At 33.4% G+C, this 20,299-nt stretch overlaps 1 protein-coding gene across 1 annotated transcript; it reads left to right on the forward strand.

Moving 5' to 3' along the window:
- Positions 1-715: 715 nt before the first annotated feature.
- LOC108981946 (adenine phosphoribosyltransferase 1-like) lies at positions 716-6,815 on the forward strand. The gene is made up of 7 exons (XM_018953203.2): positions 716-954; positions 1,414-1,527; positions 1,701-1,811; positions 2,187-2,279; positions 4,025-4,174; positions 4,562-4,620; positions 6,379-6,815. Exons 1-7 carry the CDS (start codon positions 765-767, stop codon positions 6,430-6,432), a joined length of 771 nt encoding a protein of 256 aa, XP_018808748.1. The 5' UTR covers positions 716-764; the 3' UTR covers positions 6,433-6,815.
- The last annotated feature ends 13,484 nt before the right edge of the window (positions 6,816-20,299 follow it).

Genomic DNA, 20,299 nt, shown 5'->3' on the forward strand with positions numbered 1-20,299 from the left:
ATAAAAATTATAATGATAAGATAAATTAAGATATGTTAAGGGCAGATTTGAGAGTTGGGATGAGACACAAAATTATCATCTCATCTCATCATTATACTTTTTTAAAATTTCCATATAAAATATAATAAACAATTCAATTTTTTTAAATATCAATTCAATTTTTTTAAATTTCAATACAATAATAATACTAAAATATAATATTTTAAATACTAAAATAAAACATAAAATTATCATCTCACCTCTCAAACCAGCCCTTAGACTCTCAATCCAAACCGAGCCGGAGTTTTTAAATTTATATACAACTTATGCGGGTGGGGATATCCATTCTAGCCCCACACCCGCTTTTTATTTTTAAAAAAATCTCGCCTACCCATTTGCTTTGATCGGGATTGCCCGTTTGGATTCATGCGGGGACGGCCAGATGGCTGGATATTTACAATGTTAAAACATTTATTTCGAAAAAAAATGACATGAAGCATTATATTTTAATGATAAGCTTCATTTTTTGAAAAAAAAAAGAAAAGAAAGTGAATCTTGGACACCATAACTTAAAACTTCAAAGAATTTAATTCAACGTATACATAATTGCCAATTTCTTAGGTTACTACTACTAGTCAAAAACAGCATGGAGTCTGGACCTTGCTTCCCGGGGCAGCCACCCGTTGGACCGAAATGCCCTTCATAATTAAATCATAAACTGATGTTAGAATTTTACACTCGCTTGTTTAGAGTACTGACCCAGAGCTACTACGCCCATCTTTCAAATGGCTACGTACGGATTACTGCGAAGAGCCTCGCTTCTCTCATGCTCGAATTCAATCTCTCCGTCACCCACTGCCTCCCGCCGACCACTCGCCGCTCCGTTTCGACGCTACTCCGCTTCCTCCCGCGCTCAATTGATTTCAAGTGGCTCTCGGAATTACCGTTCCGCTCTCTTCCCTCTGCGCTGCTCTGGTAAATCTGTGTCTGTCTCTCGCATTTGATCCTCCATGAGTTTGGATCATTCGTTGTTGTATTTTTAATAAATCTTCGTCGTGAGTGTTACCATCTTCGTCGAAAGAGGTTTTTCAGGGGAGTTTATTGCTTTTTTAAGTGACGGTTTGGATTTGAGTAAAGATGATCAGAGAAAAGTTATAAAAATATGGTTAAAATATTTTTTTTAATGTTATTATTATTTTAAAAGTTTTTTAAAAATTGAATTAAAATTTTTAAAAATTAATAAATGAGATGGGAGAAACATTATTGAATCCAAACCTATCTTTAGTCGTAAAAAAAGTGACTTTTAGGGAGTGGGTAGCTTGGTCATTTTGCTTGTCTTCTCGCTCCTTTCTCGTCAAAAGGGTAAAGAGGAAGGAAGCATTTCAGTTTTTCTCTGTCTCTCTCTTTCTTGACATTCCCATTGCTATTCGGCAGCGAGTGACTCTGTGAAACGACCCAAGATGGCTTCTGAAGAGCGCCAAGAGCCTTCCAATCGCATAGCGAGAATTGCCTCTGCCATCCGAGTCATCCCAAACTTCCCTAAGCCAGGTGCGCTTGCCTTCCATTCGTGCTTTCGTATATTTTATGTTTTAACGTTTATTTTCTTATTACCCTACCTGGGAGATCCAGATTTTCAGCTTGATCAGCTGGGCTAATTTTATTGTATTTATAGCATTTGAACCCTGACGGCTCGGTTTGTTTACGGCTACCCAATTTGATAGGGATCATGTTCCAAGATATTACCACCTTGCTTCTTGACACGAGGGCTTTCAGAGACACCATCGATTTGTTCGTTGAGAGGTACAGGGACAAAGAGATTTCCGTGGTTGCAGGTATTCTCTTCATATGTGGTCCATGTGATAAGATACGACATTCCATCCTGCGATATTGCTTGATTTGGGCTTCTTGTTAATAATTCTCGTCTGTTTTTTTTTTTTTTTAACTCGAACAAGCTTGAGACTGTTGGTTTTGTTAGTCTACGTAGCGTATATTTGGACGGTGCCTCGATAATAGGCTCTGTTGGCTGGCATGTCCAGCTAAGTTCGAATTTTCAAATGTATGGATTGGAATTTTTGTTTCTTTGGTTATCTTGTACAAGTGAAAGTTTGGAAATTTATGTTTCTTGGATTGACTAGTTTTTCTTGCATGTAAGTTACATGTGTAATGGGTTGTAAATAATTTGGCAATTGAAATATTAATGAATGCAGGTGTTGAAGCTAGAGGTTTTATCTTTGGCCCTCCCATTGCATTGGCTATAGGGGCAAAGTTTGTCCCCATGAGAAAGCCGAATAAGTTGCCTGGTATGTTTTTGACCATACATTTTCTGTTTTTTTTTAATATGTTCCTGGTGTTTTTTTAAAGGATATGAGAAGGTCATGGTATCTTTAATTACTAATTGGATGGACACAACGCATCTTGATCAATCAAACGATATATGGGGTGTAAGGCATTAAAGGCCATCTTTTTTCTCAACAATTTCTGTCATAAGCTTGATGGAACAACTTAACTCAATATGTATACGGCTTTAGTTAAGTGCTGAAAGGCTTCTAGTGTGTCGTTTTGTAAATATTGTAGCATTTACTTCAATGGTGGTAATCTTTAGATATTATCAGTTGGGTTGAAGATCCATTGATAGCAACTGTTTCAAACTCAAGATGATGATGGTCTGTGCATCCTTCCTTTCGATGAGAAATAGTCATCAGTAAAAATAATGTAAAGAAAAGATATGCTAAGCTTGAGGGCTGAAAGCTTATAAATGAAGACAAACGAGAAACAAAAAAAGAATATGAAGAGGAAACTAGTCCTCTCAACTCCCAGAAATCCAACTATGCAGCCGCAATTACCGATTGGCTTGTTGGCGTATCAAGTTTAACAAATACTAAAACAGAAAGGAAAATAAATATGCTTTAGTACAGCATATCTGAACTAGGATAAAAGGGAAATATAGGTAGTAATAGCAGAGGAACATATTATTTGTAGATCATTAGCCCATAGGCAAAGTCAGTGTAGATAGGAGGGAATATTGTTTTTATCATGAACAACAATAAGAGGGCACTCAAATGAAAAAAAATTTATCTTTTGGCATAATTCAGCATATAGCTTGGTGCAGTTAGGGGTATCAATATGTGACATGACCAGTGAACTCAACATGAATACTACATAATATTAGCGGGTTTAAGTTTGATGTTAACGAGTTCGGGTCAAAACGGTTGATTCGTTAAGACACGACTTATAAACGGGTCAACTCGCTGAACCCGAAATCAACTCGTTTTGACCGGTTTAGATTTTATTTCAAAATTATAATTTTATTATTGTTGAGTTGTAATATTGGTATTTTTCAGTATGCTTATGTTTTTATTGTCGGGATTGTAATTCTAAACCTATACTCATATTTTTTATTGATGGGTTTTTAATATTGGTTTTATTATATGTTATTGATATTTTTTGTTAGTAGGTAGTCTTATTTTTTTTAAGATATTGTGACTACTAATAAATATAAAATTTAACTTTTATGCGAAATTTATTTAATTAAGTGAAATGGGTTATGCGTGTTAGTTCAACTCATTTACATGAAATGAATTTAAATGAGTCATGTTATGTTGACCTATTTCTAATTAATTATTAGACGGATCAAAATGGGTGACATGACACAACCCTTCAACAATAAATGGGTCGGGTTAGGGTTTGAAAGTTTGACACGTTCAGCTTAACTGGTCGAGTTTGGGTTGACTTATATAGTCAAATGTTCATGGCTTGACACAACACGAACACGACCCTAAAACACGAATTGCCATCCTAAGTGCAGCTGTAATCGAAGGTTCAATATCTGGATTCCCCTTGTAAAATTTCTTAAATTTTATATAACTTCAGTTCTAAACGTATCTGGTCTGGTAAATTTTGTGTTGTGTCCATGCCTATGAGGTGTGAAGGAGTTTTGAATTCCTCTGTACTCCTGTGCCCAAGTCATTTTACTTTTTACCTGACAAGCAATTTTTGGGTGCCATAGACGATTTCAGGAGTGGTTAACAATTTGATAGTTTTGCAGGAGAGGTTATTTCGGAAGAGTATTCATTGGAGTATGGAACAGACACAATGGAGATGCATGTAGGGGCTGTTCAAGCAGGAGAGCGTGCACTGGTAATAGATGATCTCATTGCAACTGGGGGAACCTTGTGTGCTGCAATCAACCTACTTGGTAACGTGCTAGATTTTGAATTAAATTTTACATACAACATACATGTGTAGAGGAGGTGTATTTTAGACAGAAAGGCATATGGTAAAATTATTGGCAAGCCAATCAACAAGGAACTTTGCTTGATAATGTGGATGATGGATCAGGCATGTCCATGGCCATTGTCAGCAATTTACAATTTGACAATTTGTCTCAAATAGTATTGGTGTTAGAGATTGTAGCTACAGTTTGACAGGCTTAGTGTTCTTTTCTCTTACATTGTCAGTGAGAGACATGGTTTCGATGTAGACAATTTGGCTTGATAAGTATCAGAATCTTGTTCAGTGGCCTCTATACTGCTCAAGAGGTTCCTCTATACTGCCTACTCACATTTTAGTTTTTTGGCTGCAGAGCGTGTTGGAGTTCATGTGGTTGAGTGTGCTTGTGTTATTGAATTGCCAGAGCTGAAGGTATGTCCCTCGTCAGAAAGCTACTTATACCTTACTATCAAGAATGGTTGAGATTAGAAGCTTTAAAATGTGCCGAGTTTTATGTAAACTAACCCTTATGCATGAAAATTTTACCGTGGCAAGATCTGAAAAAACTTGATGTGACTCGTGGTTCATCCATGGCAAATAAGATTTCAATGCCAAGTAGTAATTACTAAACTAAGTTATGGTAAATTTCTGTTGCAGTTAGTAAATTACTAAGGAGGAGGCACTTATAAGCAAACAAGATCTACAGTTTGTAAACAAAAAAGATATGCATATAAATATGCCATATTTAGAAAATTTAGGCATCTAAAATAGTATAAAATTAAGTGCTAAAGAAACTCGAAAACTTCCTTGCCAAAATAGTAGAAAATCGGATGTCAAAGTTAGTGCCTAGGACTGGACTTTTGCATATGATCAATAATGGCTCAGTTTTTTTTTTTTTTAATCGGTAAGAATGACTCAGGGTTTTGATAGGAGGAATGTGCTGTGCTGCCTTATAATCCAATGTAAAAGTAGAGAAATTATCTTTGCTATTTTTTATAAGTATCTTAATATGTTGGTTGGTATGTTTAAAACGATACAATCCCAAGGATCCCAGTGAGATATCAATCCATGTTTTACTTTGCCATGGATGCTTTGGCAATGGAATATGCTTGATTCTGCGATATTGTTTAAAACATAAGTTGCTTGCCAGCCTTGCCTTTTGACATGACCGTTTAGGACGACCAAACTCCCATTAAGTCTGGTTTGGATACAAAAGTTCTCCCAATTCATCTCAACTCATCTTGTCTAATCATTACAATTTTATTAAATTTTTGCATAAAATATAATAAACAATTCAACATTTTCAAATCTCAAAACAATTATAATATTATAAAATAATATTCTAACAATATTTTTTTCAACTTTTAACTTTCGTTTCAACTCATCTTATCTCAACTCACGATCTAAACCTTCCCTGTTTCGTTTAGATTGAGAGATGAGATAAGATAGTTTTAGATAAGTTGAATAAAATATTGTAAGAATATTATTTTTTAATATTATTTATTGTTTTGAAATTTGAAAAAATTGAATTGTTTATTATATTTTGTGTGAAAATTTGAGAAAATTATAATGATGAGACGATATGAGGTGAGATCACTTCTCAATTCAAACGGGACCATCTTTGAAGTAATATTCTAAGAATATAAATATAGAAATTCTCAACTTAGGAGATGTTTGGATTCACAGGACATTTCACCTCATCTCAGCTCATCTCAACTCATCTCAACTCATCTCACTACTATTCATTACTATTCAGCAACTTTAACTCATAAATCTCATTATTATTCACAACTCATCTCAACTCATCTCAAGTCATCTTCGAATCCAAACGTCTCCTTAATCTTCAAAGTCATTGACTACAGGAATTATTGAGGTACATAAACCAATGCAATATTGTCTGGCAAATAAATACTCAAACACGTCAAACCAGAATGAACCTAAAAAAGTAATAATAAAATATTGAATAGTAGTAAAAAGTAGGTGAAAAGTAATGAATAGTAGAAAAGTAGGTAAAAAGTAATAATAAAATAAAGAATAGTAGTGAGATTACCTCAGCCAAACATATCCTAAATCTATAATTAGAAACAAAAAGAAAAATACTACTTTCTGTTTCTTGCAATGATGGCTAGAGCTACATAGACCAAGTCCGTCCTTGTGTTGCTGATGTGCATTATTATTGACATATTTCAGGGTCGGGAACGGTTGGGAGACAAACCATTGTTCGTTCTTGTTAATGCAGCTTGATCTAGAGCTTGTTTTCATACCATTTCATAAATGCTAGAGTTGTTCTTCAAGCTGGAGAATTTTGAAGACTACTTGGATTTAACGGGGAACGATGCGATGGGTAATAAAGGTTTGTTTGTGTTGATGTGTAAGAGACGCAGGCAGTTGATGTTAAGCAGTAAACAAAATTATTGTTGTGAATTTGTGATTTTGTATTTTATTCAAAGTCCGATTAGGGTAATGACTTAACCACCCCTCCCCCCTTTCCCCTTCTTTTGTCTCCCTTAAGCCTCCGTGATTAGTAACTGAATGTGGTAGAGAAACTGGTGTCCCATTTCTCTCTGAATTGAGTCGGTGTTTTTTCAGAATTAATTCCGACTCCTTTTTTGAAAACTTTCCTCTTCCATCACCCCTTGTTCAAAAACTCATTCTCTTGATTACAACAGATACTGGTTGTTCAGATTCCATCTGTTGCATTGTAAAAGGGTGAGATGAGGGGATTGGGTTGAGGCGATTAGAATTTAAGACTCTGATCTATTAAAATTGAAGTGGTTTTGTCACAGTTTTTAATTTCAGCACTCAGCTTATTTAGCGAGTTTGATGAAACAGCAGAATTCTTTTCTAAATTGATCGAAACAAGACTTCTTGGTCTTTGTTATCAAAAGGATCATCAGTGACACGATGTGCAACAAAATTACTAGTCCTTCAAATGAAAAGGAAGCTGCTGTTTCATTCTTTGAGAAAATCCCTATAGCTCTACGATGGAATTATCTGGGATGCTAGTTGTAACGTCCCAATTGAAGATACAAACCATATTATCTATATTTTAAAAGGACTAATCAATGATACAATTAGAGTTTTATTAAAACATTATAAAGAGTAATAACTTTTTCTTCCCAAGCAATATAAGATCTCATATACTACCTATATTTATCCTTATCATATGAGGTATCACAATCTACCTATTAGATTTCCAACGTCCTTGTTTGGTCAGTTTATTGTAGGTGGCACGGTTCTAGTCCAACATTTCTGATTGGGATAGACTCTGATACTGTTTCTAAAGCCCAAATGGAAGACTCAAACTATATGACCTATACTTCAAAATAACTAGTCAATGATACAATTGGAGTTACATTAGAATATTATAAAGAGCAAGAGCTTCTCATTCCCAAGCAATGTAATATCTTACACACCACTTACCCTTATCATTATCATATGGCGTATCACACTAGCTTCGATATAATGTTTGATATCCTTAAAAATGATAGAGGACACACACATACATGTACATGTATAATGCACGTATACCAATATCTAAAAATTTCTCTTACTTGAAAAAATTCTAAAAAATCATTTTCTCTCCAAGGATATAAAATAACCGGCCTTCAACCCTGGGTCATTGAAAAAAACAATGGTTCATAATTAAAATCTAATATAAATAAAGTAATTCTACAGATCAGCTACTGTAGACACTCCACACCCCACACCTCGTACAAAACAACCCATCATCTCACTCTCTCTCCTCAACTCTCCTCAATCTCATCGGACTCCTCACTCTCTCTCTTCAAATTCTTTTCAATTTTTTCTTTTCTCCTCATCAGACCCCATTCTCTCATCATTTTCACCCATCATTTCACTATTTCTCCTCAATTTCATCAGATCCCCTCTCTCATCAAGCTCTCTCTCTCTCTCTCCTCAAACTCTCTCTCATCTCATCGGACCCCTTACTCTCTTCAAATTCTTTTCAAAATTTTCTTTTCTCCTCATCAGACCCTTCTATCTCTCTCTCATCATTTTCACCCATCATTTCACTTTCTTTCATATCATCAGACCCCTTTCTCTCATTTTTGTTAATAGGAAGAAGAGATAGAGAAAAAAAAGGAAGTCCATGTAAGGTGTGGAGAACCGGGAAATCGGTCCGGACCGGACCGGTTGGACTGGTTTTGATTCGGTCCGATCCGAAACCGATTCTTGAATTATGCAACTGGCCGGATCCGGTCTGGTTCTGGTTCTACGATTTTCGGGACCAGACCGGACCGGACTGGATCAGTTAGGGGAAAAAAATATAAAAATTAATATTTTATATATAAGTTTTATATATAATATATAATTATATGTGAAATTTTTATATATAATATATATAATTATATATCATATATGAAATAATTTCATATTATAATTTATAAATTATAACATAAAATGTTAATTTTAAATATGAACATTTGTAATATGTTTGATCATATGTTATTAATATAGTTATATATAAGATAATATTATTATAATTTATAAAATAAAAGTTTAATAAGATGAAAATTTAATTCATCATATGCTTTAAACATAATATATATTAAATTATATTATATATAGTCTAATATATTATATAGCTATACTAATATATAAGTTTATGACTAATACTAATATGTAGTCTAATATATTATATAGCTATACTAATATATAAGTTTATAACTATACTAATAGTATAATATTAATACTATTATATAGTCTAATATATTATATAGTTATACTAATATATAAGTTTATAACTAATACTAATTTTTTTACTAAAACATATTTTTTTACTAAAACAGATTTTTTTAATAGTGCAGATTTTGTAATAGGAACAGATTTTTAGAATAGATTTTTTGAAGCAGTTTTTTTTATTAACAAATTTTTATTTTTTAATGACAAACTTACATTTTAAAAAATAAAAAAACCGGACCGGAAACCATAGATACCGGTTTAGGAGGGTAACCGGTGTGTAATCGGTTTTGAAAAATACAAAACTGGTTTAGTCCTAAATTTTGTCCAAAATCGATCCGGTTACACCCCTAATGTGGAGTATAGGAAGGGAATAGTGTCTGTTAAGGATAAGGATGCTGTAGAAGATAAGGATGATGTAGAAGCTGTAGGAGAAGATGCTGTAGAAGCCGTAGGAGACTAGAAGTTCAATATCAATAGACTTTGTTATCTAGTTAGAATTGTTCTATTATTAGTTTCTTTCTCAACATTTGTTATGAGTTCTACTACTACTATGATTGTATTAAACAACTTCTCTATTAATAAGATAGTCAACACACTAGAAGAGTGGTTGATATTTTCCTCAACATGGTATCAAAAGCCTAAGACTAACGTCACCTATGGTTGATCCCAATACACCCATATCAAAGACTAACGACTCTTCTCCCTTTCTTCACCCACCTGTATTTACATCAAACCCTTTCCCTGCACCTGTTACTTCTCTCCCAAACTTCACTCCTATCAAGCTTACACGAGAAAACTACCTGCTATGGAAAGTGTAGGTTGTCCCATACCTCAAAGGTCAACACCTTTTTGTCTTCTTTGATGGGTCATCTCTCTGTCCTTCACCCATGATCACCACGGACACCAACGAAACAGTGGCCAATCCGGCCTTTATGCAGTGGATCTTGCAAGATCAATTGGTTCTTTATGCTTTAAATTCCTCCCTTTCAGAAACGGTGCTAGCCCACGTTACAAAGTGTCAAACTTCTCATCAAGTTTTTTTGACATTGGAACGAATGTTCACTTCCACATCCCGTGCTCGTTCAATGAATCTCCATTACCAATTAGCCACTCTGAAGAAAGGTAGTTCCTCGATCTCGGATTATTTTTACAAATTCACTACACTAGGTGATACGTTAGCTGCTGTTGATCAACCTCTCAATGAGTTTGAGTTGGTTCCTTTTTTGCTTGCTGGCCTTGGATCGGAATACGACTCCTTTGTCACCTTTGTGACAACCTGAGTTGACACACTCTCCTTGGAAGATCTCTATGGCCATATGCTTGCAAGTGAAATCCGCCTGGAACATCACCAAACGTCAAATGATCTCACTTTGGCAAGTGCTAATCTTGCATCTTGATCCCGCGGGTTTCATGTTGGTCAAGGTTCTAGGCGTGCCTCTAGTCCCAATTCTGTTGCTAGTGGTTATGGCCGCTCCAATCGTGGCAAAGGTCGTGGTCGCGGTTCTAGTCCATCTTACTCTCGGCCTGTTTGTCAAGTGTGTAATAAAATAGGTCATATTGCTTTACGATACTACCATCGCTATGATGAATCCTATGACCATGACTCATCTCTATGCAAGCTTATTATATTGGGCCCTCTTAGTCCAACAGTTTGAACTGGTATCTAGACACGGGTGCTACCTATCACTTGACCTCAGATCTCTTTAATCTTAATATCACTACTGAGGAATATACTCGCTCAGATCAAATCCGTGTTGGTAATGACATTGGTTTAACCTCACACACTTTGGCACCTCTAAGCTTTCTACCTCTACGATTTCTTTTCTACTTCATAATGTTCTTTATGTGCCACAAACTACCAAGAATTTACTCTTTGTTAAAAAGTTTACTATAGCCACTAACACTTTCTTTGAATTTCATCCCTCTTGTTTTTTTGTGAAGGATCGAGCAACGGGAAAAATTCTACTGCACAAGCCGAATGAGAATGGGCTTTATCCCTTTTTCATTTCCAATAAAACTTCTCCTCCATCTGCTCTTGTTGGAGAACGAGCCTCGCTTCCTCAATGGCATTCTTGGATGGGTAATCCGGCTTTCAAAATTGATCGTCGTGTCTTATCGTAATTTTCTCTCCCAATCGTCTCTTCTAAGTCTAGTTTGTCATGCCCTGCATGTCTAAGTTCTAAAAGTCATCAATTAACATTTTTTGAATCATGTAATCATGCCTTAGTACCACTTGAATTAATTTATAGTGATGTTTGGGTCCTGTCTCCTATTATTTCTCATAGTGGTTTCCGATATTATGTTACCTGTCTAGACTCGTACAATCGATACACATGACTCTATCCCATAACTTGCAAAAGTGATGTTATTACCATTTTTCGCAAATTTCAACCTCATGCAGAATAACAATTTAATTGTAAAATTAAATTTGTTCAGTCTGATTGGGTGGTGAATTTCGCTCACTATCCTCGTTACTAGCCTCTCTCAGCATTTCTCATCGCAGATCTTGCCCTCACACTAATAAATAGAACGATGCTATTGAACGTAAACACCGTCACATTGTTGAGATTGCTTTGACTATTTTAAATCATAGTCATGTTCCTCTTCAATATTGGGATGATGCGTTTGATATTGCTTGTTATTTAATCAATCGAATGCCATCGCCTGTCTCTCACAACAAAAATCCTTTCAATCGTCTCTTCCACAGTGATCCGGATGATTCCTTCCTCCTTGTCTTTGGTTGTGCTTGTTGGCCCAACCTACGACCATATAATCACCACAAATTGCAAACTCGCTCTACTCGTTGTGTCTTCCTTTGGTATAGCCACAATCGTTAAGGCTATAAATCTCTCAATCACTTTACTGGCAAAATAATTATTTCCTGAGATGTCATCTTTAAGGAGTCCATATTTCCATTACTTCAATCACCCTCATTTCCTCCAACCCAACAAGAATCTCCCTCGGTACCGTTTGTAATACCTATTCTACAGCCCAACGCTTACTCATCTCGTGCAGCAAGACAACCCACGTTCACATCGAGCCCTTCACATCACTCCCGTCCCAGCACCCAAGCCCATCAAGCACATACGGTTCCTTCTTCCTCCCTTATCTACCCCCCCTCCCTCATTACCATCGACAACTTTCCCAACCCCGAATGCACCAGAACCCCCTGTAATAAACCAACCTCAAATACTCTGCCATCCCATCATCCCATGATTACTCGGTCGAAGCACAACATCACAAAACCAAAAACCCACACTGACGACACCATTAGATACCCTCTACCTAAAGCTCTTCTAGTTGAAACCGAATCTACCATGGTTGAACCATCCTGCTATACAACTGCAGCCAAACACCCTCAATGGCGAAATGCCATGAACCAAGAGTTTGATGCTCTACTAAAAAATGGTATTTGGATTCTAGTACCCCCCACTGCTGCCCGAAACATCATTGGTTCGAAATTGGTATATCGGATAAAAAGAAAAGTATATGGTGATGTGGAACGCTACAAGGCATGTTTAGTAGCCAAGGGCTATCTTCAACAAGTCGGTGTTGATTTCTCTGACACCTACAACCCAGTGATCAAACCCACAACGGTAAGAATAGTCTTCTCTATTGCTATTTCTTCAGTCTGGGAGATTAGACAAATTGATGTGTACAATGTCTTCTTACACGATAGTGATGACACATTGTCAGAGGAGGTCTTCATGACCCAACATCAAGGGTATGTTCACCCACAATTTTCACACCATGTCTGTAAATTGAAAAAGGCACTATATGGCCTGAAACAAGCCCCAAGGGCCTGGTTCTCACTCCTCAAGAATCATCTTCTGGACTTAGGCTTCCATGGGTCACAATCGGATACCTATCTGTTCATTCACACTTCATCCAAGTTCACAATGTATATCCTTATTTATGTTGATGACATTTTGATCACATACTCACACAAGCATGCCATTGATGAGTTGTTAAATACTCTGCATTGTGACTTTGCAATCAAAGATTTGGGCAGTCTAAATCTTTTTTTGGGTATTGAGGCTATTCGTTCTAATGGGCAACTTATTTTATCTCAACATCGGTATATTATGGATATACTTAAAAAGACAAAAATGCATGAGACTAAACTCATTAGTACACCCATGGCTACCTCCACCAATCTCAGTGCCTTCGACAGTGAGGATTTCAATGAACCCATACTATTTCGCAGCATGGTTGGAGCCTTACAATACTTGTCGGTCACTCGGCCAGACATAACATTCACAATTGACAAGTTATCTCAGTTCATGCACACACCAAAACTAGTTCACTGGCAGTCAGCAAAATGTCTACTTCGGTATCTAAAACAAATAATTAGCTATGGTCTCTCTTTTAGCAAGTCAACAAACACTACTTACAAGCCTTTTCAGATGCTAATTGGACAGGTTCTCGTGATGATAGACGCTCAACATGAGGTTTTTGTGTGTTTTTAGGGCTGAACCTTATCTCATGGAGTTGCAAAAAGCAAGCCACAGTTGCTCGTTCAGGCATTGAAGCGGAATATAAAGCACTTGCCAATACAGTCGCTGTACGTCAATGGCTTCAATCACTACTATAGGAACTTGGCTTTAGAGCCTCAGCCTTTCCTATCATATGGTGTGACAACATAAGAGTCACATATTTATCAATAAATCCAATCTTTTATGCTCGTACAAAGTAAGTAGAAATTGATTTTCACTTTGTGCGAGATATGGTGGACAAGAAACTTATTGAAGTCAAGTTTTTATCATGCAAAGATCAACTAACAAATATCTTTACAAAGCCCTTGTCTTCATTCAGGTTTACGACACTTTGTTCCAAGCTCAATGTAGTTTTACTTCATTGGATTTGCGGAGGTGTGTTATGGATAAGGATGTTGTAGAAGATAAGGATGTTGTAGATGCCGTAGGAGAAGATGCTCTAGAGATAAGGATGTTGTAGAAGCCGTATGAGACTAGAAGTTCAATATTAGTAGATTTTGTTATCTAGTTAGAATTGTTCTGTTATTAGTTTCTTTCTCAACGGTATGAGTTCTACTACTACCATGATTGTCTTACACAACTTCTCTATTAATAAGATAGTCAACACTGGAAGAGTGGTTGATATTTTTCTAACAGTGATTGATGAGAATAATATTTTATACAAATATATGTAATTTATGTTTATATCTAATAAAATCATTACAATAATTCGGTTCCTGAGATAAATTTGTGACTGATCAGTCTCGCGGCGGAGAAAGGTTCAATCCAAATTGGAATTTTATTTATTTATTTATTTATTTATTTATTTTAAAAAAATTAAATACTACGCGTACGTTTTTTCATATATAGTAAACGCATGCTCTTTCTTTCTGCTTATAAATTTACTTAAAAAAAAAAATAAACGCGTGCACTTTCTAACACCTGTTTGATGTGTATAGTTCTAACATTAATTAAAAAGAAAAGGGAAAGAGAATAAAATAAATAAATAAATAAATAAAAGGAACTTTGTGTACAATATTTAAAATAAACCTATGCTTGGACTTTCGAGTTTGGAGCAACAGTTGGTACATTTAAATCATTATCTTGCCAGCCCAAAGCAAGACAACTACAATGCATAATTCATTTAATCTATTGCCGACTTGGAATTTTGGAACTGGTACTCCGCAGTTCCCTACACCCTTTTTTATTTAAACTTTGACAGTTAGCTTATAATAAAAGAAAAGATGGAAATTAATTAGAAATGTGACAGTTATATATATATATATAATAATAATAATAATAATTAATAAGCTGATATAGAAGTCCATGCTCCTATTATATATATATATATATATATAAAATAAGTTCTCTTGAATGAAATTAATAACTATTTTAAACAGATCGAATTCTCACACTTTTTTTTCTCGAAAAATTCATTTGCTCAAATAATGTATATTATTTCCCTAATAATGTTGTTTATCTAGACTACGGATTAAGACTTTATGTTTTTATTTTAATTGGTTGTTAGGCTTTCAGGGCCCACAAACTTGATCGACGACTTTAGATGATTAATTAATTAAGAAACTATGTTTATTGTTTGGAGATCGATCGTTATGTGTAGACCTAGCTCTTGAACTTGTCTTTACGTACACCTCATGTACCTGTGTTACTATTTTATCGTTTTATATGCATTTAAAATCAATCATGTAGACCACATATAGACGCTCGATGCATGTAGGACATGTACCTTTCATTTTTTTTTTTTATTTAAGAAAAGTGTTAAAGTCATAAATAAATTTTATAAAAATATATTTAATTACATATAATTTGATAAAATTTTATATAATATTTTAGATTTATTTTATAATAATAATAAATTTATAATTTAATATATCACGTGAAATTATAACATACGTGCCTAGATGATTATATGCGCGCAGCTGGCTAGTGATCTTTAACACGGTAGTCTGATAAAAACAGGATCGAGGAGGCAGAGCTGTCTTTTAGGTTTTGTTTTCTAATTTATTAATGCTGAAAATTAGTGATCATGATGTTCCAAAACTGGCGAGAGACAATTAACCCTATTCTTCTTAATGCAAGACATGATAATAATGCAAGACGGAAAAGCATGCAGTAGTGCATATATTTATATATATATATATATATATATATATATGCATTAAGCAAAGTTTTTAATTGATGGAGAGGAATAAAATCAGATTTCTGAGGTTTTGTTCTTCTTTCTGCTTTGAATCTCTGGATTTTATTCCATTAATTCTCTTATGCATTTATTAAAACTGCAAGCTTTGGGAATATTTAGGGTTTCGTTTCGTTATATATATATATATATATATATATATATATATATATACACACACATATTGAAAGGTCGTACTGAAAGCTGGGCCGGTGCAATTTTCAAACGAAGACCTTATCGAAGAAACGCATAAATTGGAGACGATGGGAATTAAATGGCCTCTATATATCTGACGTAGTACGTGTGAATCAAAGCGCGAGAATCGGCAGAATCTTAGGGGGCAGGGTACAAAAAAGAACAGTATGTAATGTGTGTGGAGAAATTATATTTGTAGTCGCGAGTGTATAAGTGACATACAGTCATTTTAAAAAAAAAAAATAAATATGAGATCCATATAAAGAAAAATTATTTTTTTATGAATAGACTTCACTATTTTTCAAAATAATTATACAATATTTATATATTTCACGACTGGATATAACATTATTTTTTTTATCCCCATTTTTTGCAGCTTCCTGGATCTAATATTGGATTAATAAGCCATATTTGTTTTTAATAAACGATCGATGTGGAGTGAGATGTAAGGCCCGAAGTCCCGAGCATCTTAATTTCTCTTTGCATATGTATTCGATTGTCAATTGAGTAGTACTACTGGCCGGACTGCATGGGAGTTATATATAATGAGCAATATTACGTAACTTCTCTAATCTAAACACAACACATTTTTTTAAAATTTTTAATTTTTAATATTTTTTTAATTTATTCTTTTAAAACTAATTTAATTTTTCTATTCATTATTCATATATTAAATATTTGATAAAAGAAAAAAAAATATGATATGTAGAGGTTGTGTAAATAGTAAGAGATTGTGTAGATTTTTTCATATATAATATTTCATTGTCTATAATAATATTGCTTATTGTTTCATATTAATTTTTTCACGTGAGAGCTGAAGGATCGATCATCATGTGGTACTTCCATGTTCCATCATTCCACAGACATTTTTCATGCATCAGTTAGGGTATAATATCCTATTAAGCTCATGAACTTTAACTATATATGTTTATATTATTAATTTAACTGTATTAATTAGCTACTCTTCTTTTCTTTTCTTTTTTTTTTTCCCTAAAATGCTTATTATTAGAAAAGTATGATATTTTGTAGGGTAATGATACACTTACATCTCATTAACTATTATTTTACGATCTATTTATTTTTTTTTCTTTTTATTTTTTGAATCTGGATTAAAAATCTCAGAAGATGACTTTTTTGCATAATCTAATAGAAAATAAATTCAATCAATTAACGTATATAATCATGTAATTTAATTAAAAATAAATTAAATTTTATAAAAATTAATATTCTTTTTTTAAAATTATGCAATAAGGTCATGCATGTACTGAGATTTTTTTTTATCAAGATTTAAATAATAAAATGAAAAAAAAAAAACTGAGTAGTAAAATAATTGTAAATGATAGAATCATAGAAGCGTAAGGTATCATTATCCTAGCTAGCTAATCATGTACATGAGTTGTATAGCTATAGCTACTATAAAAGGGAATGTCACCTCTACTCTCTGGTCCTCGTTTTTAATTCATTCGTAAGTCAAACACCATTTTGGTCCAAAAAAAAAACATATAATTAGTAAGAAACAGAAGAAAAACTTGAGAGCAGATGATAGGCCGGGGTATGTTCTAACACGCTCGTCGATTACTCAAGATCACATGCATTAATGTTATGCTAGCTGTACTATTCAATAACTTATATATGATCCTTATAACATTTATTATTATCTAAGCAAAGTTATTAGACAACATTAAATATGTAATATGTAATAATTATTATATATAGGGTTCACTTCATATATATATATATATATATTAGGCGGGAGCAATGTGTAAAGCACGTTTGTCTAGTTTTATGAAATAGTTATTTGTAAAAAATAATATATATTTTATAAAATTGATTGACTTCACTTAATAATTTAAGGCATAGTGAAGAAAATAAAAACACTAGTTCAAAATATCATACAATCCAATACATGTTTATAACATCCATAATTTTAACAAAGTTTCATGTGATAAGTTTAATAAAAGTTCAACAAAAACAGTAGTTCAAAACATGTGTCGTTTGATGTTTGTACTATGATTCATCATTTTGTGTCATCCTGTACAGGATCAATAGAGACGACGTTGAAATTCTTGTGTTGCTGTTGGTTGAGTCGGTCAGGGCCAACATAAAGTTGAATCATCAATTCTTTTTGTGGAGCTTGTGTTGCAATATTTTCTATATATGATAAATGTTCTTGTAAAATAACACAAATTTTGTAATGCAATGTTTATAATGAAATTAATATTAAATGAAATTAGTATTAATGATGTAAATAAAAATCAATTTGAATATAAAAGTCATTTTATTTATAGATAGTGTAGTAAGTGTGTAAAAAATTTTAAGATAGACTTTTTTTACTCATATCAATAAAGCAATGGAAATTAAGAAAGCATACATCACTAATATGATTCATAAACTCAACTGCTGAACAACTGAATGCTTCTTCTACAACTTCACCAAACATAACAGCAGACAGTCTTCATGTACCATCGTTGAGTTCGACATATGCTCGAGAACTATAACTTTGATTGAAATATAATTTTAAGTTTGAGTTAATAAAAACTATACATTAAATCTGTTACATAAATTATAAAATTTTTTTTTGAAAGATACATACTATGGTTAGGAAATGTTTTTGTTTTTGCAATGATAATAAAAGAAGCTATCATTGTAATCATGCACAGTTATTTTTTTATAGCCAATACATGACATGTAAAAAAATAATTGGCGCAAGTCAACCACCATTATATTTGCCTTTATCTAAAATTTTGTTTTCTACATTATACTATAAACACATTTTTAGATAAAGTGATTGTATAAATATTTTAATTGGTTAGTAAGAATAGGATCTTACCTCAATTGGTTGCAAACTTTTTATCAACTCGGTGACATCAGAATTCTTGATTATTTCTCGAATACCAACAGAGACAGAGATGCTGATGGGTATTGTAAGAATTTTGCAATAATATTTTCAAGTAATGCATCATTAATCACCGTCCTTAAAATTCATAAAATAAATGGAACATAAGGAAGAAAAATATGGTGATTTTATTATTCAAGTGGCATGGAACTTATATTTTAAGAATATAATATAAATGTATTAACAAATAATGACTTATTTGTTACAATTACCGCTCTTGCAATGAAGTGGCGTCAGGAATAATAAGATTGATCGTAAATATACTTTTTGGACGTGATGAAAGAGGTAATCCTTCATTAGAAATAAGGATTGTGATTAATGCAGACATATATGATATAAAAGAAAATATAATAATGTTAATTATTAAAAATACTGTTATAAGAACGAACTCTTATACTTTTTTCAAGTATAATTGGCTTTGTCTAAATTATTTTTAAGATTTTTTTGAATTCGTCTTGCACTAATCGACCCCACAAAATTAAGTATATAGGGTATAAGCTACAAAATTAAAATAAAAAAAAAATTAACAGAATATGTAAAACATTAAGACTTAAACATAATTACGAAAGAGCGAACAACCCTAAAAATATTTTTACCTTTTATCAATAACTATATTTATTGAATAGTTGTTGGTCCTTGTGCTCTAGTTGCACACTTCTTTGAAATAAATGACTATTTCATATAATTTCAAATAAAAAAAAATTGTGAATTCAAATCTTAATTTTATACTTATTAATTTATTTAAATATTTTACGCCCAATATAAATAATAAAATTTATTTATTTTTTAACTTAGACTTTTGAGATGAAGACTAATTTGAATCTTTGAAAGACTTTTTCTGTTTTAGTTTAATTATTTGAAATGATTGCAATTATTCATTAGCTATTTTCTCTCTAAAATGTATATGTAATTGAGCAATGCTAGATACAGTCCCCACTTGGGGACTGCATATGCAGACTTAAGCTATTTTAACTTTAAAATTTTATAAAATTACAAAATTATCCCTCCTAAAATAATGTATTATCTCATTTAAGCATGTGCCTGCACATGCAGTCCCCACTTCAGGACTACAAATAAAATTTCTCTATGTAATTATGTTCAACAATTATCTTGACCATGTCTTTAGGCCCCTTGATTTCTCCGCTCGTTGAAGGGTAACTTCAATATTTCGTGGGCAGTAGGGGGATAACATAGAGATTTAAATAAAATAATGATATATTTATATCGCAATAATAGTTTTTAGTGGGCTAAAACTAAAAAGAAGTAGAACCCCCGCAATTCGCTGACACTGTATTAAAGAACATTCACTGTGATGCCCAACACGTCACCACCCAATCCCTTATCTCCACGTCAACATCATATATCCCTAGGGACTAACTCATCAATCGTCCCAGATTCCCTACCTCTCTCAGATCCAGTGGTCCCGATTGCGTGTTCTAAAGCCGTCGAATCTCAACCTAGGTAGAGAGTACAGAGCCAGAGAGTGAGAAAGTGCGGTCAGATTCTTGACCAGGGTTAATTAACTTTTAACCCAGACTTTACTCCCAGAGTTAAAGAACAATATGAGAGACTCATAGAGAGAGAGAGAGAGGAAGGGAGAAGAGAACACAGAAGCTCAAGGAGGGAAAAAGAAGAAGAAGGAAC

The sequence above is a fragment of the Juglans regia genome, chromosome 8 (assembly GCF_001411555.2).
Source record: "Juglans regia cultivar Chandler chromosome 8, Walnut 2.0, whole genome shotgun sequence".
Lineage (NCBI taxonomy): Eukaryota > Viridiplantae > Streptophyta > Magnoliopsida > Fagales > Juglandaceae > Juglans > Juglans regia.